This window comes from Ovis aries, chromosome 21 (genome assembly GCF_016772045.2).
Source record: "Ovis aries strain OAR_USU_Benz2616 breed Rambouillet chromosome 21, ARS-UI_Ramb_v3.0, whole genome shotgun sequence".
NCBI lineage: Eukaryota > Metazoa > Chordata > Mammalia > Artiodactyla > Bovidae > Ovis > Ovis aries.
In genome coordinates, this window is record NC_056074.1 from 16,574,314 (window position 1) to 16,598,230 (window position 23,917).

The following is a 23,917-nucleotide window of genomic DNA, read 5'->3' on the forward strand; positions in this document are numbered from 1 at the left end:
AAAGCATTTGATTTCTGTTTTCATACAGGGCACTTCAGAGGTAAGTATGAAAAATAAAGTTACAGTTGTCCTTAATAAAATGAGTGTAGAATCTAATAGGGAACTAGACCATAGACAAAAGTAAGGAACAAAGAGCATTATAATTGTCATTCACTTCAGTTCAGTTCAGTCACTCAGTTGTGTCCGACTCATTGCAAGCCCGTAAATCACAACATGCCAGGCCTCCCTGTCTGTCACCAACTCCCGGAGTTCACTCAAACTCATGCCCATCGAGTCAGTGATGTCATCCAGCCATCTCATTCTCTGTCGTCCCCTTTGCCTCCTGCCTCCAATCCCTCTCAGCATTAGGGTCTTTTCCAATGAGTCAACTCTTCTCATGAGGTGGCCAAAGTACTGGAGTTTGAGCTTCAGCATCAGTCCTTCCAATGAATACCCAGGACTGATCTCCTTTAGGATGCGCTGGTTGGATCTCCTTGCAGTCCAAGGGACTCTCAAGAGTCTTCTCCAACACCACAGTTCAAAAGCACCAATTCTTCGGTGCTCAGCTTTCTTCACAGTCCAACACTCAGATCCATACATGACCACTGGAAAAACCATAGCCTTGATTAGATGGAACTTTGTTGGCAAAGTAGTATCTAGCTTTTCAATATGCTATCTAGGTTGGTCATAACCTTCCTTCCAAGGAGTAAGTGTCTTTTAATTTCATGGCTGCACAAGGGAAAAACAACAAATAACACACAAGGGGATTCCCATAAGGATAACAGCTGATCTTTCAATAGAAACTCTTCAGGCCAGGAGGGAATGGCAAGACATACTTAAAGTGATGAAAGACAATAACCTACAGCCCAGATTACTGTACCCAGCAAGGATCTCATTCAAATACGAAGGAGAAATCAAAAGCTTTACAGACAAGCAAAAGCTGAGAGAATTCAGCACCACCAAACCAGCTCTCCAACAAATTCTAAAGGATATTCTCTAGACAGGAAACATGAAAAGGGTGTATAAACCCGAACCCAAAACAATAAAGTAAATGGTAACGGGATCATACTTATCAATAATTACCTTAAACGTAAATGGGTTGAACGCCCCGACCAAAAGGCAAAGAGTGGCCGAATGGATACAAAAACAAGACCCCTCTATATGCTGCTTACAAGAGACCCACCTCAAAACAAGGGACACATACAGACTGAAAGTGAAGGGCTGGAAAAAGATATACCATGCAAATAGAGACCAAAAGAAAGCAGGAGTGGCAATACTCATATCCAATAAAATAGACTTTAAAACAAAGGCTGTGAAAAGAGACAAAGAAGGCCACTACATAATGATCAAAGAATCAATCCAAGAAGAAGATATAACAATTATAAATATATATGCACCCAACATAGGAGCACCGCAGTATGTAAGACAAATGCTAACAAGTATGAAAGGGGAAATCAACAATAACACAATAATACTGGGAGACTTTAATACCCCACTCACACCTATGGACAGATCAACTAAACAGAAAATTAGCAAAGAAACGCAAACTTTAAATGATACATTAGATCAGTTAGACCTAATTGATATCTATAGGACATTTCACCCCAAAACAATGAATTTCACCTTTTTTCCAAGTGCTCATGGAACCTTCTCCAGGATAGATCACATCCTGGGCCATAAATCTAAACTTGATAAATTCAAAAAAATCGAAATCATTCCAAGCATCTTTTCTGACCATAATGCATTAAGATTAGATCTCAATTACAGGAGAAAAACTATTAAAAATTCCAACATATGGAGGTTGAACAACATACTTCTGAATAACCAACAAATCACAGAAGAAATCAAAAAAGAAATCAAAATATGCATAGAAACGAATGAAAATGAAAACACAACAACCCAACACCTGTGGGACACTATAAAAGCAGTGCTAAGAGGAAAGTTCATAGCAATACAGGCATACCTCAAGAAACAAGAAAAAAGTCAAATAAATAACCTAACTCTGCAACTAAAGCAACTAGAAAAGGAAGAGTTGGAGAACCCCAGAGTTAGTAGAAGGAAAGAAATCTTAAAAATCAGGGCAGAAATAAATGCAAAAGAAACAAAAGAGACCATAGCAAAAATCAACAAAGCCAAAAGCTGGTTCTTTGAAAGGATCAATAAAATTGACAAACCATTAGCCAGACTCATCAAGAAGCAAAGAGAGAAAAATCAAATCAATAAAATTAGAAATGAAAATGGAGAGATCACAACAGACAACACAGAAATACAAAGGATCATAAGAGACTACTATCAGCAGTTGTATGCCAATAAAATGGACAACGTGGAAGAAATGGACAAATTCTTAGAAAAGTACAATTTTCCAAAACTGAACCAGGAAGAAATAGAAAATCTTAACAGACCCATCACAAGCACGGAAATTGAAACGGTAATCAGAAATCTTCCAGCAAACAAAAGCCCAGGTCCAGATGGCTTCACAGCTGAATTCTCCCAAAAATTTCGAGAAGAGCTAACACCTATCCTCCTCAAACTCTTCCAGAAAATTGCAGAGGAAGGTCAACTTCCAAACTCATTCTATGAGGCCACCATCACCCTAATACCAAAACCTGACAAAGATGTCACAAAAAAAGAAAACTACAGGCCAATATCACTGATGAACATAGATGCAAAAATCCTCAACAAAATTCTAGCAATCAGAATCCAACAACACATTAAAAAGATCATACACCATGACCAAGTGGGCTTTATCCCAGGGATGCAAGGATTCTTCAATATCCGCAAATCAATCAATGTAATTCACCACATTAACAAACTGAAAAATAAAAACCATGTGATTATCTCATTAGATGCAGAGAAGGCCTTTGACAAAATTCAACATCCATTTATGATAAAAACTCTCCAGAAAGCAGGAATAGAAGGAACATACCTCAACATAATAAAAGCTATATATGATAAACCCACAGCAAACATTATCCTCAATGGTGAAAAATTGAAAGCATTTCCCCTAAAGTCAGGAACAAGACAAGGGTGTCCACTTTCACCGCTACTATTCAACATAGTTCTGGAAGTTTTGGCCACAGCAATCAGAGCAGAAAAAGAAATAAAAGGAATCCAAATTGGAAAAGAAGAAGTCAAACTCTCACTGTTTGCAGATGACATGATCCTCTACATGGAAAACCCTAAAGACTCCACCAGAAAATTACTAGAGCTCATCAATGAATATAGTAAAGTTGCAGGATAGAAAATCAACACACAGAAATCCCTTGCATTCCTATACACGAATAATGAGAAAGTATAAAAAGAAATTAAGGAAACAATTCCATTCACCATTGCAACGAAAAGAATAAAATACTTAGGAATATATCTACCTAAAGAAACTAAAGACCTATATATAGAAAACTATAAAACACTGATGAAAGAAATCAAAGAGGACACTAATAGATGGAGAAATATACCGTGTTCATGGATCGGAAGAATCAATATAGTGAAAATGAGTATACTACCCAAAGCAATTTACAAATTCAATGCAATCTCTGTCAAGCTACCAGCCACATTTTTCACAGAACTAGAACAAATAATTTCAAGATTTGTATGGAAATACAAAAAACCTCGAATAGCCAAAGCAATCTTGAGAAAGAAGAATGGAACTGGAGGAATCAACTTGCCTGACTTCAGGCTCTACTACAAAGCCACAGTCATCAAGACAGTATGGTACTGGCACAAAGACAGACACATAGATCAATGGAACAAAATAGAAAGCCCAGAGATAAATCCACACACATATGGACACCTTATCTTTGGCAAAGGAGGCAAGAATATACAATGGAGAAAAGACAATCTCTTTAACAAGTGGTGCTGGGAAAACTGGTCAACCACTTGTAAAAGAATGAAACTAGATCACTTTCTAACACCGTACACAAAAATAAACTCAAAATGGATTAAAGATCTAAATGTAAGATCAGAAACTATAAAACTCCTAGAGGAGAACATAGGCAAAACACTCTCAGACATAAATCACAGCAGGATCCTCTATGATCCACCTCCCAGAATTCTGGAAATCAAAGCAAAAATAAACAAATGGGATCTAATTAAAATTAAAAGCTTCTGCACAACAAAGGAAAATATAAGCAAGGTGAAAAGACAGCCTTCTGAATGGGAGAAAATAATAGCAAATGAAGCAACTGACAAACAACTAATCTCAAAAGTATACAAGCAACTTATGCAGCTCAATTCCAGAAAAATAAACGACCCAATCAAAAAATGGGCCATAGAACTAAATAGACATTTCTCCAAAGAAGACATATGGCTGGCTAACAAACACATGAAAAGATGCTCAACATCACTCATTATCAGAGAAATGCAAATCAAAACCACAATGAGGTACCACTTCACACCAGTCAGAATGGCTGAGATCCAAAAATCTGCAAGCAATAAATGCTGGAGAGGGTGTGGAGAAAAGGGAACCCTCCTACACTGTTGGTGGGAATGCAAACTAGTACAGCCACTATGGAGAACAGTGTGGAGATTCCTTAAAAAATTGCAAATAGAACTACCTTATGACCCAGCAATCCCACCGCTGGGCATACACACCGAGGAAACCAGAATTGAAAGAGACACATGTACCCCAATGTTCATTGCAGCACTGTTTATAATAGCCAGGACATGGAAACAACCTAGATGTCCATCAGCAGATGAATGGATAAGAAAGCTGTGGTACATATACACAATGGAGTATTACTCAGCTATTAAAAAGAATTCATTTGAATCAGTTCTGATGAGATGGATGAAACTGGAGCCGATTATACAGAGTGAAGTAAGCCAGAAAGAAAAACACCAATACAGTATACTAACACATATATATGGAATTTAGGAAGATGGCAATGACAACCCTGTATGCAAGACAGGAAAAAAGACACAGATGTGTATAACGGACTTTTGGACTCAGAGGGAGAGGGAGAGGGTGGGATGATTTGGGAGAATGGGAATTCTAACGTGTATACTATCATGTAAGAATTGAATTGCCAGTCTATGTCTGACGTAGGGTGCAGCATGCTTGGGGCTGGTTCATGGGGATTACCCAGAGAGATGTTGTGGGGAGGGAGGTGGGAGGGGAGGGGTCATGTTTGGGAACGCATGTAAGAATTAAAGATTTTAAAATTTAAAAAATAAAAAAAAATAAAAATAAAAAAATAATAATTTCATGGCTGCAGTCACCATCTACAGTGATTTTGGAGCCCCAAAAAATAAAGTCTGACACTGTTTCCACTGTTTCTCCATCTATCTGCCATGAAGTGATGGGACTGGATGCCATGATCTTCGTTTTCTGAATGTTGAGCTTTATGCCAACTTTTTCACTCTCCTCTTTCACTTTCATCAAGAGTCTTTTAGTTCCTCTTCACTTTCTGCCATAAGGGTGGTGTCATCTGCATATCTCAGGTTATTGATATTTCTCCCAGCAATCTTGATTCCAGCTTGTGCTTCTTCCAGCCCAGCGTTTCTCATGATATACCTGCATATAAGTTAAATAAGCAGGATGATAATATAGAGCCTTGAGGCACTCCTTTTCCTATTTGGAGCCAGTCTGTTGTTCCATGTCCAGTTCTAACTGTTGCTTCCTGACCTGCATACAGATTTCTCAAGAGGCAGGTCAGGTCAGGTGGTCTGGTATTCCCATCTCTTTCAGAATTTTCCACAGTTTATTGTGATCCACACAGTCAAAGGCTTTGGAATTAGAGGGTCCTAAATAAAGTTCTACCTGGGTACTGAGAAGGAAGCGTTAACTTCCAGCCAGGAAGATTAAGTGAGGCTTCCTGGAAGAGGTGGCACAGGAGGAGGATCTTGAAGGGATGTTAGATTTAGACATGTTTATGAGGATGGAGGAAAAAAAGTTCCAGAACATGGGGGTATCATGACAAAGTCAGGAAGACAGACATACATACAGTTTGACTTGATAAGATGGAAGAATCAGTGATGGTGGTGGTTTAGTCGCTAGGTTGTGTTTGACTCTTGTAACCCCATGGACTGTAGCCTGCCAGGCTCCTTTGTCCAAGGGATTCTCCAGGCAAGAATACTGGAGTAGGTTGCCATTTCCTTCTCCAGAAGAATCAGTACTGTTAACATATAAGGTATAATGAAGAATAATGTGAAATATGGATAAAATGATAGGATTTTCAAAGATTTTGGAAGGCCTAAAAATAGGCCAAGACATTTAGCATAAATCAGATTTCTAGTTAAGATAATCATTCTCGAAGTCATTGTATGGAAACTGTATGTAGACAGAGATTAGTAAGAAACTTTTTAATGAGGAAGATGTGGATGAATGATGTGCTTGGGTCCACCAAACTGTACTTCACTCATACACAGTAAACAAAATGGTATAGGATATGGCTATCTTCAGTTCAGTTCAGTTCAGTTCAGTCGCTCAGTCATGTCCGACTCTTTGTGACCCCATGAATCGCAGCACGCCAGGCCTCCCTGTCCATCACCAACTCCCGGAGTTCATTCAGACTCACGTCCATTGAGTCAGTGATACCATCCAGTCATCTCATCCTCTGTCATCCCCTTCTCCTCCTGCCCCCAATCCCTCCCAGCATCAGAGTCTTTTCCAATGAGTCAACTCTTCGCATGAGGTGGCCAAAGTACTGGAGTTTCAGCTTTAGCATCATTCCTTCCAAAGAAATCCCGGGGCTGATCTTCAGAATGGACTGGTTGGACCTCCTTTCAGTCCAAGGGACTCTCAAGAGTCTTCTCCAACATCACAGTTCAAAAGCATCAATTCTTCAGCTTTCAGCCTTCTTCACAGTCCAACTTTCACATCCATACATGACTACTGGAAAAACCATAGCCTTGACTAGACGGACCTTAGTCGGCAAAGTAATGTCTCTGCTTTCCATATGCTATCTAGGTTGGTCATAACTTTCCTTCCAAGGAGTAAGCGTCTTTTAATTTCATGGCTGCAATCACCATCTGCAGTGATTTTGGATCCCCCCAAAATAAAGTCTGACACTGTTTCCACTGTTTCCCCATCTATTTCCCATGGAGTGATGGGACAAGATGCCATGATCTTCGTTTTCTGAATGTTGAGCTTTAAGCTAACTTTTTCACTCTCCTCTTTTACTTTCATCAAGAGGCTTTTTAGTTCTTCTTCACTTTCTGCCATAAGGATGGTGTCATCTGCATATCTGAGGTTATTGATATTTCTCCAGGCAATCTTGATTCCAGCTTGTGTTTCTTCCAGTCCAGCATTTCTCATGATGTACTCTGCATATAAGTTAAATAAGCAGGGGACAATATACAGCCTTGATGTACTCCTTTTCCTATTTGGAACCAGTCTGTTGTTCCATGTCCAGTTCTAACTCTTGCTTCCTGACCTGCATACAGATTTCTCAAGAGGCAGGTCAGGTCAGGTGGTCTGGTATTCCCATCTCTTTCAGAATTTTCCACAGTTTATTGTGATCCACATAGTCAAAGGCTTTGGCATAGTCAATAAAGCAGAAAGAGATGTTTTTCTGGAACTCTCTTGCTTTTTCCATGATCCAGCGGATGTTGGCAATTTGATCTGTGGTTCCTGTGCGTTTTCTAAAACCAGCTTGCACATCAGGAAGTTCATGGTTCACATATTGCTGAAGCCTGGCTTGGAGAATTTTGAGCATTACTTTACTAGCATGTGCTGCTGCTGCTGCTAAGTCATTTCAGTCGTGTCCGACTCTGTGCGACCCCATAGGTGGCAGCTCACCAGGCCTCCCCCATCCCTGGGATTCTCCAGGCAAGAACACTGGAGTGGGTTGCCATTTCCTTCTCCAACGCATGAAAGTGAAAAGTGAAAATGACGTCGCTCAGTTGTGTCCAACTCCTAGCGGCCCCACGGACTGCAGCCCACCAGGCTCCTCTGCCCGTGGGATTTTCCAGGCAAGAGTACTGGAGTGGGTTGCCATTGCCTTCTCCGTACTAGCATGTGAGATGAGTGCAATTGTGCGGTAGTTTGCGCATTCTTTGGCATTGCCTTTCTTTGGAATTGGAACGAAAACTGACCTTTTCCAGTCCTGTGGCCACTGCTGAGTTTTCCAAATTTGCTGGCATATTGAGTGCAGCATTTTCACAGCATGGATATCTTAGTATATGGTATATTCTACGATGGACTTGTGGTGTCTAGTAAGCTATGTATTTTAACAAGCTTCTACTCTGTCTTACCTCTTTTTGGATATAGTGGCAGCAACAGAAGAGACCAGGTTTCTATTTCTTTATCTTTCAGTTATTTGTAACCTTAGCCAAGCCTCATAACTCTTCTAATTCTCAGTTTCTTTTCTTTCAACTGAGAGTGATAATGATATTTAATAAAGTGGTATTTTATAGGGCCTAAAAGTGAAAGTGTTAGTTGTTTAGTCACATCCAACTCTTTGCAACCCCATGGATTGTAGCCCTCCAGGCACCTCTGTCCATTGGGATTCTCCAGGCAAGAATACTGGAGTGTATTGCCTTGCCTTCCTCCAGGGCCTCTTCCCAATCTAGGGATTGAACCCAGGTCTCCCACATTGCAGGCAGGTTCTTTACTGTCTGAGCTGCTAGGGAAGCCCAAGGTCTTGTCTGGGACCTGAACTCAGGACCTCTTGTGCTGGAGGCAAGAACCATATTCGATAGACCAACCAGCTTGCCTGTATTGTACATTGGTAAAGTACAAAATAATACAAAATAATATGGATAAAATAATATCCATAACATTGCTTTGATAAAAAGGTGAGTGCCTTATGCACTCAAACTCTCTTTAATATCCTTAGCATCTAAAGACTCCAGTTTTCAGTCTCCATCTGCACACTGACTTCATGATTGCGTAGACTTAGATTCAAATCTAATTAAGATTTATTGACTAATACCAATGTTAACAATAGTGTTAACAATTGTAACAATGGCACTGGTTCCTCAAAGAAGAGCGCTTTTTTTTTTTTAAACATTTCAGTATTATTATTATTTTACTGTTGGCACATTTATAGGAGAAACTTGATTAGATGAGAAGAGGAGGCAAAATTTAAAGAAATTCAATGAGACTATCAAAGAGCTGGCCCCTCACTCTTATTACTAGTTCTGCATAATACTAGGAATAAGCTCCATCACACGGAAAAGAAGTTGGTAGGAACTCTGGAAGAATATCAGGGTGGTGATTGTTACAAATTTGCAGAGAAGATAATAAACTCTCTCTGGGTTGCTGGTGAAAGTTTCAAGTAGGAGGTCACATGGAGCACTATTTGAAGGGTTGGTGGCATGGAAAGAAGAGCTTTGTAGGCAGAGGAATAGTGTGACAAACCCTTGATGCTGAAAAGGGCAGGTGTAGCGAGAAGTGAATGTAATGCTGGACTGAAAGGAATGTTGAGTTGACAACAGTGTTTTGGGTAGCATCTTGGTGATTTCATTTCAAATTATTCTCCTCCTTTCTTTTTTTTTTTTTTTTGGTTTCAGGTACTTGGATTTTTGTTGTGTTGGGAAAAACAGCAACTGTACCTGCACTGGTACCATAAGGTAGGACATCCGAAACTTCAAATAGGAGACCCGAGACCAGGACTGAATGTGCCTCTTTGGCACTAAGTATTTAATACAGAGCTTCCCTTTCTTTGTCTCCCTTAGCAAAAAAGAAATCTGCTTATACTATTTCAACTGAAATGATTCAGTTCCTAACAGGTGGAACTGGCTTACTGACCATGATGAACCCAAACTTTATTTTTTCTCACTACTCTGTGTTAAACTTACTATGTGTGTTTGTTATTCCCATCCCCATAAAATCTTGAGCAAGCTCCACTAATTTCCCAGTCCTTCATAGTTACAAGGGCATTCCATTTCAATTACTAAATATTTCAGTTCATTGTAATGAATTCCAACTTTATGAGACATTTCCTTTACCCTATTTCACATGACCCAGGCCTGGAAACCAACAGTGGTGAAGAGAACATGACCTTTTACCTTTCTTACAGAGTAAGGGTCAGGGGAAGGAGAGATAGGGTAAAGAACACAGTCCCACAGGGAGGGTTTGGTTCCATTAGGACCAATAAATTGCAATTTTTGGCTCTTTACCGCATGGATTTTTCCATGTGTGTTTTCAGAGACCCTTCTGTTGAGATCTTGACTGCAACTCTTGGTGGATTCAATGCCTGTCTTCCTGTACCCTCTAAAATTTCTCTGCTGGTGTCCTTTTTATTCTCCCTGAGTTTGGAGCCCTTTAAAAATACACAAGAAAGTACAATGGATCTGTTTTTGTTCTGAGGAGACAGACATTACTGACCCAGCATCTGAAGACATGCAACTCTTTTCCATCATTGCCTCCCTTGTCTTGTTTTGCTATGGGCTTGAACATCTCCAGCATAGCCTCTTGGTATTTATACTTTTTCAGGCATGGTTTTCCTTGTATTTCCTCAAATCCAGAAACATGTCAAACTCCTTGAGTGGTTCCCTTAAATTTCCTTAAGAGGAAAATTTCCCTCAAAAGGGAAGTATGAATTGAAAGTATACATTTAAGAGTTAAAAGAATGGAAATTGAAGTAATAAGATCATGCAGGGAAAGAGGAAATTGAAGCATGAACATATAGGTGTTACTGAGATTCCCATAGGTTTTGGAGTTTGGATACCATGAGCAATTTGTCACTACAAAGGGTCCCTGCGGGTTAAACCATTCTGATTACTATTCCAGAAACCATGCTTACCTTGCCTCTGGCAGTGAGCGCTGCTACTTGGCCTCTGCCACAGCAGAATCTCATCATTGCCTTTGATCTCAGGAAGCCAGTTTCTGTGTCAGCATCTCTCACCTTTATCCAGGCATAAAGCATGGCCACTATGGTGCTTTTCAAGGATGCTGACACTCTCCTCACCAATGTGTTTCTCAGTGTCCTCTGAGACTGCCTATAGGGCACAATATGGAGTGGGTTAGCTGACCATAGGTGATAGCATTTCAACAACATTTTCTCTTTAAAATTATTCTCAGTTTGTTTTAATCCACACAGTCAAAGGCTGTGGCATAGTCAGTGAAGTGGAAGAGATGGGAATACTAGATCACCTTATCTGCCCCCTGAGAAACCTGAATGCAGAGCAAGAAGCAACAGTTATAACTGGAAGTGAAACAACAGACTGGTTCAAAATTGGGAAAGGAGTACATCAAGACTGTATATTGTCACCTTGCTTATTTAACTTATATGCAGAGTATATCATGCAAAATGCTGGGCTGGATGAATCAAGCTGAAATCAAGATTGCTGGGAGAAATATCAACAACCTCAGATATGCAGATGATACCACTTCAATGATAAAAAGTGAAGAACTAAAGAGCTTCTTGATGAAGGCGAAAGAGGAGAGTGAAAAACTTGGCTTAAAACTCAACATTCAAAAAATGAAGAACATGGCTTCTGGTCCCATCACTTCATGGCAAATAGATAGGGAAACAGGGGAAAGAGGCAGATTTTATTTTCCTGGGCTCCAAAATCACTGTAGATGGTAACTGCAGCCACAAATTGAAGTATGGCAAAACCAATACCATATTGTAAAGTAATTAACCTCCAATTAAAATAAATAAACTTATATTAAAAAAAAAAGCTAGCTCCTTAGAAGGAAGGCTGTGACAAACCTAGACAGCATGTTAAAAAGCAGAGGCATCACTTTGCCGACTAAGGTCCATATAGTCAAAGCTATGGTTTTTCCAGTAGTCATATATGGATGTGAGAGTTAGACCATAAACAAGGCTGATCTCTGAAGAATTGATGCCTTTGAATCGTGGTGTTGGAGAAGACTCTTAGGAGTCTCTTGGATAGCACGGAGATCAAACCAGTCAATCCCAAGAAATCAACCCTGATTTAAATATTTTTGTTATGAGGCATTTGGTCTGCTAACAGTTTTTTTTTTGTTTGTTTGTTTTTTTTTTCAGATTTTCACATCTATTTTTGTCTTTGTATAGAAGACATTGGACTATAGGTTTTGTTTCCTGTAATTGTCTTGTTCAGTTTGAGTATCAGTGTTTTTGTTATCTTCAAAAAACAAGTTAGAGAGAATTCCCTCTTTATTCTCAGGAAGAGTTGGTTAAAATTGAAATATTTCTTCCTTTGTTGTTGTTCAGTTGCAACCGCATGGACTGCCACACACCAGGCTTCCCTGTCTTTTACTATCTCCCAGAGTTTGCTCAAACTCATCTTGATTGAGCCTATTATGCCATCCGACAATCTCATCCTCTGTGGCCAAATTCTCCTTCTGTCTTCAGTCTTTCCCAGTATCAGAGTATTTTCCAATGAGTTGACTCTTTGCATCAGGTGACCAAAGTATCAGAGCTTCAGCTTCAGCATCAGTCCTTCCAAAGAATATTCAGGGTTGATTTCCTTGAGGATTGACTGGTTTGATTATCTTGCTGTTCAAAGGACTCCCAGGAGTTCTTTCCAGCACTACAGTTGAAAAGCATCAGTACTTGGTGCTCAGCCTTCTTTATGGTCCAACTCTCATATCCATATATGACTACTGGAAAAACCATAGCTTTAGCTAGATGGACCTTTGTCAACAAAGTGATGCCTCTGCTTTTTATAGGTTTGTCATAGCTTTCCTTACAAGGAGCAAGTGTCTTTTAATTTCGTGGCTGCAGTCACCATCTGCAGTAATTTTGGAGCCCAGGAAAATAAAGTCTGTCACTATTTCCTTCCTCCCCCACCCCATCAATTTGACATGAAGTGATGGGACCAGATGCCAAGAGGTTAGTTTTTTGAATGCTGAGTTTTAAGCCTACTTTTTCAATCTCCTCTTTCACTCTTGTCAAGAGGCTCTATAATTTGTCTTGTTTTATTTTTTTTCTATTAGAGTTGTGTCATCTGCATATCTGAGGTTGTTGATATTTCTCCCTGTAACCTTGACTCCAGCTTGAGCTTCATCAAGCCTGGCATTTTGCACGATGTACTCTGCATATAAGTTAAATAAACAGGGTGACAATATACAGTGTTGACGTACTCCTTTCCCAGTTTGGAACCAGTCTGTTCCATGTCCAGTTCTAACTGCTGCTTCTTGACCTGCATACAGGTTTCTCAGGAAACAGGTAAGGTGGTCTGGTATTCCCATCTCTTTAAAAATTTTCCACAGTTTTCTGTGATCCACACAGTCAAAAGCTTTAGCATAGTCAATGAAGCAGATGTTTTTCTGGAATTCCCTTGCTTTTTCTATGATCCAAGAGATGTTGGCAATTTGATCTCTGTTTCCTCTGCCTTTTCTAAATCCAGCTTATACATCTGGAAGTTCTTGGGTCACATATTGTTGAAGCCTAGCTAAAAGGATTTTGAGCTTTACCTTGCTAGCATGTGAAATGAGTGCAGTTGAGTGGTAGTTTGAATATTCGTTTGCATTGCCCTTTTTTGAGATTGGAATGAAAACTGACTTTTTCCAGTCCTGTGCCACTGCTGTGTTTTCCAAATTTGCTGGCATGTTAAGTGTAGCACTTTAACAGCATCATCTTTCAGGACTGGAAATAACTCAGCTGGAATTTTGAAAATTAACCATTTAAGGCAGCAAGACCTGAAATTATTTTGTGAGGTTTGATCATGGATTCAATTGCTTTCATAGGTACAGAAGTCTCTAGAGGGCACCACAGATGTAGGAAAACTACATTTGAAGGAGAACAAGTTAAAATTGTGTCTTCTTGGTTTCAGTGTAATAGTAGATTTTTAAAATCTGTCCAACAGATATTTGCTGAATGATTACTGTGTGTCAGGCAGTGAGACACTGCCTCTTAAAGGCAGTGAGAATATGATCTTACCCAAATATTGTCCTTGACCTCATAAGCTTATAGTCTATTTGGGAAAAAACATATGTTGAAAAGGCAATTACAAATACTGTTGACTTGTGATTATACTGAGTCACTTAAAGTGATATTGAATATTTAAAATGGCCATTGTTGAAATTTGGTGAGATATGCCAAACAGTATTGAAGACCCAGCTGAGGTGGAAATAATTAATTAGTAAAAACATCAGACCATATAGCTGTATAATTTTTTTCCAGCCATGCTACATAACTTAGACTTGGCAGCAATAAGATTAAATCCAATAGTACTGGGGGTCTGAGGGGTGGTTAGATTAGGAGATGAGGAATATGGTCACTGAAATTGTGAGAACAAATACACATTTCTCAAGCACAGTTATGATCAAAGCCTACTGCATGGAAGTCAGAACACTCTTTTTGTTTCCCCAGATCCTGGTTCTGATAATGATTCCATTTTTCTTATTTTTGTTATGGATTTTGTTAACTTTCTGGAAAGACAGGTGGCTCACCATCGGGCTGTCACTTCAGGTAAGCACCATACTTAGTTGTAGTCCTGTCTGTCCAGATGTGTTCAGGCTGACTTTTCAATTTCCTCACAGGTCTTTTCTCCCTACATACACCTGAGCAGCATATCTGTGATGGTTTTGCTTTCATGGCCTGTGGCCTTCTACTTGATCCATTTGGAAGGAGAAGGTATGTCCTGTGGGTGGAGCCTTCCCTGATTCTTCCAGCTCTGGCTTTAACTTCTGTACTTTACTCAGCAGAACAAGCAAAGCACCACTGTATCTTTTTGAAACTCATTTATCTTGTTACTCAAGCATGCTCCTTGTGATCAAACTCACAACCGTACATGGTCTGTCATAACATCCTGTCATAGCATTTCCCAGGCTAAGCAGTCCATCTTCTAAAGAGACATTCTCCTTTTAGAAAAATAAGTATTTTCTCTCATTAACTTTCAGGGAATAGATTGGAGTAGTTTTAGGGAGGGTAGATAGCATTTTATTTTTATTTGGCTAGTGATGTTACACGTCATAGTTCTTTAAGTTTGTATTCAGATATTACTATTTTCTTTGTGTGTGTGTGTGTTGCTATATTTTGTTTATTTTTTCTCTTCTGTATAACATTCTATTGATGGTATCAGCACTGAGACTTTTTTAAAAAATTTAATTTTATTTATTTTTAATTGGAGGCTAATTGTGCAAGACAGCAAAAGAGACACAGATGTATAGAACAGTCTTTTGGACTCTGTGGGAGATGAAGAGGGTGGATGATTTGGGAGAATGGCATTGAAACATGTATAATATCATATAAGAAATGAATCACCAGTCCAGGTTCAATGCAGGATACAGGATGCTTGGGGCTGGTGCACTGGGATGACCCAGAGGGATGGTATGGGGAGGGAGGTGGGAGGGGGGTTCAGGATTGGGAACATGTGTACACCCGTGGTGGATTCATGTTGATGTATGGCAAAACCAATACCATATTGTAAAGTAATTAGCCTCCAGATATTACTATTTTCAACTCAAAAAACAGCTGCAGATATTCCCTGGATACATCTTAGTCCTTCAAAGCAGTCCATGGTGAGTCTGTCACGTTTGAGGACTTCCACAGAAGCAGAAATCTGCCTCTGCCACTACTTTCCTCTTCATTCTTTGTCCTAATATCATGGAAGCAAATAAGAATCAGAGCTGTACGTGAAGCTGTTTTGAGAATGGAGTTAACTCTCAGCATCCTTACTGAGAAACCAGGAGAACCTGCTTCTGTCTATGTCTCTTTTTATTATTACTGGTTAAACAAGGAGTGCTTGCTTCCTGACGTGTCCAAGGACTCAGAAAGAGAAAAACAGGATTGCCATTATGTGTGTATGTGTATGTAAGCTGGTGAATTTTAGGAAATGTTTCTGGGGGCAGGAACTTAAATGGGACGATAATGAACTCTTTTCTTTTTTATTTCCTGACTTTTAGCTAGAATGAGACGTTACCAGATTACAAGTAATGAAAGAAGAAGAAATACATGCTGTAGTATGCTCACGAAATTGAGAGGTTAGAGCTGGAGAGCTAGATTTGAAAGTGACATGGATGGTAATTTTAAAATGTACAAATAGGTTAAATCCTCAAACGTATAAAATAGCAAATGTTGAGGTATTGCCAGTGATAGCAGGTATTGTGATTAGTCTGTGTGTTTGTGTATGTGTGTGTGCGTTTAAGAGAGGAGTGGGAGAGAGAGAGAAATACAACGATTTCAGTTCAGTTCAGTTCCGTCGCTTAGTTGTGTCCGACTCTTTGCGACCCCAAGAATCGCAGCATACCAGGCCTCCCTGTCCATCACTAACTCCTGGAGTTCACTCAAACTCACGTCCATCGAGTTGGTGATGCCATCCAGCCATCTCATCCTCTGTCATTCCCTTTTCCTCCTGCCCCCAATCCCTCCCAGCATCAGAGTCTTTTCCAGTGAGTCAAATCTTCACATGAGGTGGCCAAAGTATTGGAGTTTCAGCTTTAGCTTCATTCCTTCCAAAGAACATCCAGGGCTGATCTCCTTCAGAATGGACTGGTTGGATCTCCTTGCAGTCCAAGGGACTCTCAAGAGTCTTCTCCAACACCACAGTCCAAAAGCATCAATTTTTTGGCACTCAGCTTTCTTCACAGTCCAACTCTTACATCCACACATGACCACTGGAAAAACCATAGCCTTAACTAGATGGACCTTTGCTGGCAAAGTAATGTCTCTGCTTTTGAATATGCTATCCAGGTTGGTCATAACTTTTCTTCCAAGGAGTAAGTGTCTTTTAATTTCATGGCTGCAGTCACCATCTGCAGTGATTTTGGAGCCCCCCAAAATAAAGTCTGACACTGTTTCCACTGTTTCCCCATCTATTTCCCATGAAGTGATTGGACCGGATACCATGATCTTTGTTTTCTGAATGTTGAGCTTTAAGCCAACTTTTTCACTCTCCTCTTTCACTTTCATCATGTTCTGCCATAAGGGTGATGTCATCTGCATATCTGAGTTTGTTGATATTTCTCCTGGCAATCTTGATTCCAGCTTGTGCTTCTTCCAGCCCAGCATTTCTCATGATGTACTCTGCATAGAAGTTAAATAAGCAGGGTGACAATATACAGCTTTGACGTACTCCTTATCTTATTTGGAACCAGTCTGTTGTTCTATGTCCAGTTCTAACTGTTGCTTCCTGGCCTGCATACAAGTTTCTCAAGAGGCAGTTCAGGTGGTCTGGTATTGCCATCTCTTGGAGAATTTTCCACAGTTTACTGTGATCCACACAGTCAAAGGCTTTGCCATAGTCAATAAAAAAGAAATAGATGTTTTTCTGGAACTCTCTTGCTTTTCCCATGATCTAGGGATGTTGGCAATTTGATCTGTGGTTCCTGTGCCTTTTCTAAAACCAGCTTGAACATCTGGAAGTTCATGGTTCACGTATTGCTGAAGCCTGGCTTGGAGAATTTTGAGCATTATTTTACTAGCATGTGAGATGAGTGCAATTGTGAGGTAGTTTGAGCACTCTTTGGCATTGCCTTTCTTTGGGATTGGAAAGAAAACTGACTTTTCCAGTCCTGTGGCCACTGCTGAGTTTTCCAAATTTGCTGGCATATTGAGTGCAGCACTTTCACAGCATCATCTTTGGTCTATGATGAGTCAATAGTGTCATATCAATTGCATGAGGTAATATTAGTAGCAGAATAGCTCCATTTTTTGAAATGAAGAAAATGAATACCCAGAGAGGTTAAACAATAAGTCTGAGTCACACAATTAGAAAGTAGTAAAGTCTGCTTTGTATTTGGATTTCTTTCAACTAATATTCCTTCCACTATTTCTGTCTGCCCTCAATACCTGGGCATTTTAGGCTGATCTTTAAGGGCTTGAGAGCTTTTTCAGAACCAATCAAACTCCTCCTCCTTCTGAGAAGCTACTCCTTAACATTCCCTCTCCTTCCTGCCTCCTGTACAATTTATTCCATTGTTAATTTGTATTTGTAATTTTTTGTAGTTGTTCAGTTGCTAAGTCATGTCCGACTTTTTGTGACCTCATGGACTGTAGCATGCCAGGCCTCACTGTCCGTCACCATCTCCTGGAGTTCACCCAAGTTCATGTCCATTGAATTGGTAATGCCATCCAACTGTCTCATCCTTGGTCACCCCCATCTCCTCCTGTTCTCATTCTTTCCCAGTAATAAGATCTTTTCCAGTGAGTCAGCTCTTTGCATCAGGTGGCCAAAGTATTGGTGCTTCAGCATAAGTCCTTCCAATCAATATTCAGGGTTGATTTCCTTTAGGATTGATTGTTTTGATCTCCTTACTGTCCAAGGGACTCTCAGGAGTCTTCTTGAGCACCACAATTTGAAAACAAATTTTTCAGTGTTCAGCCTTCTTTATTGTCCAACTCTCACATCTTTACTTGACTACTGGAAAGACCATATTTTTGACTATACAGACTTTTGTCAGCAAAGTGATGTCTTTGCTTTTTAATATGCTGTCTAGGTTTGTTATAGCCTTCCTTCCAAGAAGCAAGTGTCTTCTAATTTCATGGCTGCAGTCAACATCCCCAGTGATTTTGGAGCCCAAGAAGAGAAAATCTGTCACAAGTTTCACTTTTTCCCATGAAGTGATGTGACTGGATGCCATGATCTTAGTTTTTTTAATCTTGAGTTTTAAGCTAGCTTTTTCACTCTTCTCTTTCACCCTCATCGAGAAACTGTTTAGTTTGTCTTCACTTTTTCCTATTAGAGTGGTATCATCTAAATATTTGAGATTGTTAATATTATTCCCAACAGTCTTGATTCCAGTTTGTAGCTCATCCAGCCTGGCATTTTGCATGATATACTCTGCATATAAGTTAAATAAACAAGGTGACAGTATATAGCTTTGTTGTACTCCTTTCCCAATTTGGAACCAGTCCATTGTTCAATGTATGTAACTGTTGCTGACAGGTTTCTTGGGAGATAGGTAAGATGGTCTGGTATTCCCATCTCTTTAAGAATTTTCAAGAGTTTGTTCTGATCCACACAGTCAAAGGCTTTCTTGTAGTCAATGAGGCAGCGGTGGTTGTTTTTCTGGAATTCCCTTGGTTTCTCTATGATCCAACGGATGTTGGCAATTTAATCTCTGGTTCCACTGCTTTTTCGAAACCCTGCTTGTTCATCTGGAAGTTCTTGATTCAAGAACTACTGAAACCTAGCTTGAAGGATTTTGAGCATAACCTTACTAGCATGGAAAGTGAGCATAATTGTCCAGTAGTTTGAATATCCTTTAGCACGATCCTTCTTTGGAATTTGGATGAAAACTTACATTTTCTAGTCCTGTGGCCATTGCTGGATTTTCTAAATTTGCTGGCATATTGAGTGCAACACTTAAACACCATCTATCTTTTAGTATTTTAATTAGCACAGATGGAATTCCATCACTTCCACTAGCTTTATTGGTAGTAATGGCTCCTGAGGCCCACGTGACTTCACACTCCAAGATGCATTTGCAATAATTTTAACTTAATAATCATGCTTGTATTTGGGTAGCCTTTTGCTTTCAAATAATTGAAATGTGGGGGACCTGAGAAAAATAGTAAATCTGTGAGCTCACAGAGTCAGTGAACCCATGGATTAGATATTTACTATAACTATTTTTTGGGGATACTTATTTGCTTGGGATGGTTCTCCATTCCTTTTTTCTTTTTCATCACTTTTTCATTCCAACTTTTTCAGCTCTACAAGTGGCCATTGGAGTGCCCTTTTTTCTTATCCTTTTATGTCTCTATGTGGTGCCATTTGGGACTTACTCTCCCTGCCTTCAGGAGAAGGAGAAATTGGCACCCAAGCCAACCTTCTTTGGACATAGAGGTGCACCCATGGTAAGTCAGAGCTTGATGGATGTGGGTGTGGATGGGTGTGGATGAGACAAGGGCACATCAGATTCTCAGAAACCCCTGGAGAAATAAAGAAGTTGGCTTGAGATGACAAGATGAGTAATTAATTATAGAGGTTGGACTTAATTCTTCTAATTCTCAGTCCATTTCTCTTTATTATGTCCAGTGGCATTGTCTCAGATGAGAAGAATTCCTAAACCAGATTTGTGAGAGGAGAATGTAGGCAGGTTCTTAGAACAAAGAGCCAAGAGAACCAAACTCTACTTCCTAAAGTCCTTTCATTACTGTTCCCCTTTCCTATGCTAAAATGGATATTGGCAGAAAAGACTATGAGATTAAAGGCCTGATGTCCTTTTCTTCCACAGCTGGGGCCTGAGAATACCATCATGTCCTTTGAGAAGGCTGTTGAATATGGGGCCCATGGACTGGAGAGTGATGTACGAATAAGGTAGGAAAAAAGGGACCAGGGTGGGAGGAGAAAAGACCAGTGGATGACTCCAGCCTGGCCCAAGCTGTAGAGAGGGCAAGCCCTGGGAGTTTCTCCCTTATTCACCCGGCACATCTGCACGTAACACTATATATGAATCACTTCTCCTTTACAAACCACATGTCTGCATCTCTACATTGTCAGTCACAGGCTTATGAATCACACACTCTATATAGTCTCCACACATAGCTCAAATTTGTCCTCCCTGCAAACATGCTTGGAGCTTACCTCTATGCCCTACCTTAGCAATCTATTTAGCTAACATTTCCTAGGCATCATCTGTATTCCTACTATATCCTTCTTCTGAGTGAGAGGCAGATGAGTGAGACAGAGTCGTGCCTAAGAGCTGTTTGCAGCCAGTGAAGGAGACATGGCATGTTTACAAATAAACACAGTATAGGACCATTTGTGGTGAGTGAGTGCCTTGCAGAGAAGAGTAAGGCAAATGCAATGGAACCTCAGTGGAGGAGGAAGAGGCCACCTCTTTTGTGAAAAATGATCTATGTGCTCAGAGCAGTGTTTGGGTTGAGCCTTGAAGGAAAAATACTATTTTTCCAAGCAGATATGGAGAGCGAGAATATTCTAGGCAGAGGTAGCAGCTTAGTTAAAGGCATCCAAAGGAGGAATAGCAAGTTTGTAGATCCGTGAGCTGGTCTGTATGGATGCCAAGAGTAGTCCACTTTGGGGACGTGAGGGGCCTATGTGAGGGGGAAGGTATGGCTACAAGGCTTACTGAGACTGGATCACAGAGATCCCTAAATGTGTACTGGGCAGCCATGGTAGGTTTTAGAGAGTAGATTAGCTTATTGTTTTAGAAGGACTTGTCTGAGAATGTGTGAGGGAGAATCATTCTGGATTTGGGCAGTAGGTTCTAGCAATGTCCAAGGGACAACAAAGGAAGAGTTGGATCATAGCAGGAATGAGGACAAAAAACACATGCTTTTCTGTAGAATGTATGTCCTTGGGCAACCGAAAATAGAGACGAACCGTCGGATGGTTATATTAGAGAATGTGGCATGTACTACTCCCTTTCCAGCCTTCTGTGAGGCAAACAGGAAAGAAATGAACATCCTATTTCACAGTGAAGAACTGTGGTTTGAACCTGAATTCAAAGAAGAGAAATGTATTCCTGAGGACATAAGGCTAGAATGTACATGATAAAGCCAGAATTTGAACTGGATTTCCTGACCCCAGACTAGGGTTCGTATCAATGGTGACAACTATTCCACGCAGAATATTTGAATCAGGATTGAAACTGAATGCTCTTTCAGAGCTTCCATTTCATTGTGCAAGTTCCTCATGGTCATGGCCTAATGTGGTCATGGTGCTGAGACAAGTGAGCTCCTGGCACATTGTCCTTTTCTCTTCTGTGACTTTAACTTCATTGTAGATGATCTTCCCAACTGCTCAGTTTCTCTGTTGACATCTTCATTTCCCATGACCACCATCCACATATCTCCACCACTCACATTGATGGCTACAGTCTATACTCATCATTAATAAATATTGCCTACCAGTCATAGTCTAGGCAGGACATGAATACCACAAAAGTATCTAGAACAGGTAAAATCATATTATATTTACTAAATAGTAAAAATGGCAAACTACTGAAAGTGGGACATAGGACTCTGGAGAGTGCGCAAATTACAACTACTACTGTGTATTCCACCATATTCTCTCCATTAATTACCAAAAAACATTAAAAATATAAGACACTGGACAAAATTCACAAAGCAGCTAACAGAAGACTCTGAATGGTGAAGAATAGAATGTGGACTGGCTTGGTTCATAAGACCAAAGCAGCTTCATAATAGGGAGCGAGTTTCCACATGCTAATTTCTGTTTCTCCTCATGTATCCTGACATGAGCTCTGAAGAGAGCTGACCTGGAAACACCTATAGCTGCAGACAGAAAAAAGCTCCACAGAAATCTGTTATATCTAGCCGAATAACTGGTAGAAGGGTCATCCAATATGATATAAATGTTTTGATCATACCAGTCCTACTCAGGGGAACACCACACAGAAACCACTCCCCACCCTGTCACAGCTTGCCACTGAGGCTCTGGAGACTGTGAGCAGATCCCTGTAACTACTTCTGTACTGATGTAAGTGGTGGTACCCATTTCCTTTCTTCTTCAGCTAGAGAGTGAGCAGAGAATTATTGAGAAAAGTTTTCCAGAAAAAATTATTTTTTAATTGTAAAATATTCTTAACATAAAATTTACCATTTAAACCATTTTTAGGGTACAGTTTAATGGCATTAAGTACCTCCACCTTCTTTTAAGCATCACCACATAGATCTCTAGCACTTTTCATCTTCTCAGACTAAAACTATTTGTTAGATGTTAATACTAACTCCACCCAAGCCTTTGCAACCATCATTCTTTTTTCTCTGTCTATGTGTTTGATTGTTCTGTGAAATCATGCAGTATTTATTATTTTGTGTTAAGCTCATTTCACATCAGCATGATGTCAGTATAGCTCATTTCACTTTAGCATGTCAAGACTCATCTATATTGTAGCATCTGTCAGAATTTCCTTCGTTTTAAAAGTTCTCTTAAAAAGCACATAACACAGTTTGCCATCATAACTCTTTTAAGTGTACAATTTAGTAGTATCAAATATATTCACATTGTTTGGAAACAAATCTATAGAACTTGTTCATCTTGCAAATCTGAAACTTCATACCTGTTAAATAACAATTCCACCTTTCCTTCTGCCCTCAGCCCATGCTTACCACAATTCTACTTTTTGCTCCTATGAATCTGACTACGTAAATAACATCCATAAGTGGAATCATACAGTATTTGTCTTTTCGTGACTATCTTGTTTGATTTAGCATAATGTCCTCAGATTTCATCTATGTTGTGGCATGTGACAGGATTTCCTTCCCTTTTTAGATTGAATAGATATCACATTTTGCTTCTTCATTTATCCTCTGATAGACATTTGGCTTGCTTCTGCCTCTTGGCTGTTTTGAAAAATGCTGCTATGAACATTAAGAGTACAAGTATATTTTCAAGAACTTGTTTTCAGTGCTTTTAAGTGTGTAGCCCAAAGTGGAATTACTGTATCACGTGGTAAATCTATGTTTAGTTTTCTGAGGAATTGCCATGCTAGAGAAAGGGAATTTAAAAACCTGTTCATAAAATCCTGGGCAGACCTTTGTATAACCTATGCATGAAACCACACAGGCGCAACACAGCAGAAGGTTTGAGAATCGATTGGAACACTATCTGTGTTGTAGACTGATTTCTGCAGAGCCTTTGAAAACTAAGTTGGCGTTAAAACTGTATCTTACAAATGTGGTCCAGGACATGTTTTCTGAACCTAGACATATTGAATCTCTGTTAAAATAGATTTTAATGAGATTTCTAATCTCCGAATACTCAAAATGCTCAGGATACAACCCAGAGTTTTCCATACCAAGATCTAGAAAAAACTCAGCTTCATTGAGAAAAGGTAATAAATATATGTGAACAGCAGGAGAAACAGATGTTGGAATTATTTCTAAGTATGTTAAAGCAGCTATCATAAAATGTCTCCAACAAACAATTATGAACACTTGTTAATTGAAAAAGTAGAAGGTGTTAGCAGAGAAAGAGAAGTAAAGAAGAATCAAGTGGAAATGAAAAATTCTTTAGACAAAAGATAATGATGTTGCAATGACAACCCACTCCAGTGTTCTTGGCTGGAGAATCCCAGGGACGGGGGAGCCTGATGGGCTGCCATCTATGGGGTTGCACAGAGTCAGACATGACTGAAGCGACTTAGCAGCGCATATCAAATCATGCTGTACACCTAAAAATAATACAATGC

General features: G+C 39.7%; 1 protein-coding gene across 1 annotated transcript in view; it reads left to right on the plus strand.

Annotated features, from left to right (window-relative positions):
• The window catches only part of LOC101117547 (glycerophosphodiester phosphodiesterase domain-containing protein 4-like), a 118,010-nt gene that overhangs the window by 12,892 nt on the left and 81,201 nt on the right, over positions 1-23,917 (plus strand). Inside the window, exons 4-9 of the mRNA XM_027960073.2 lie at positions 9,430-9,489; positions 14,166-14,264; positions 14,336-14,429; positions 15,701-15,778; positions 19,450-19,595; positions 19,976-20,058. Coding sequence (XP_027815874.2) covers positions 9,430-9,489; positions 14,166-14,264; positions 14,336-14,429; positions 15,701-15,778; positions 19,450-19,595; positions 19,976-20,058 — 560 coding nt within the window. The remainder of the gene's footprint in view (positions 1-9,429; positions 9,490-14,165; positions 14,265-14,335; positions 14,430-15,700; positions 15,779-19,449; positions 19,596-19,975; positions 20,059-23,917) is intronic.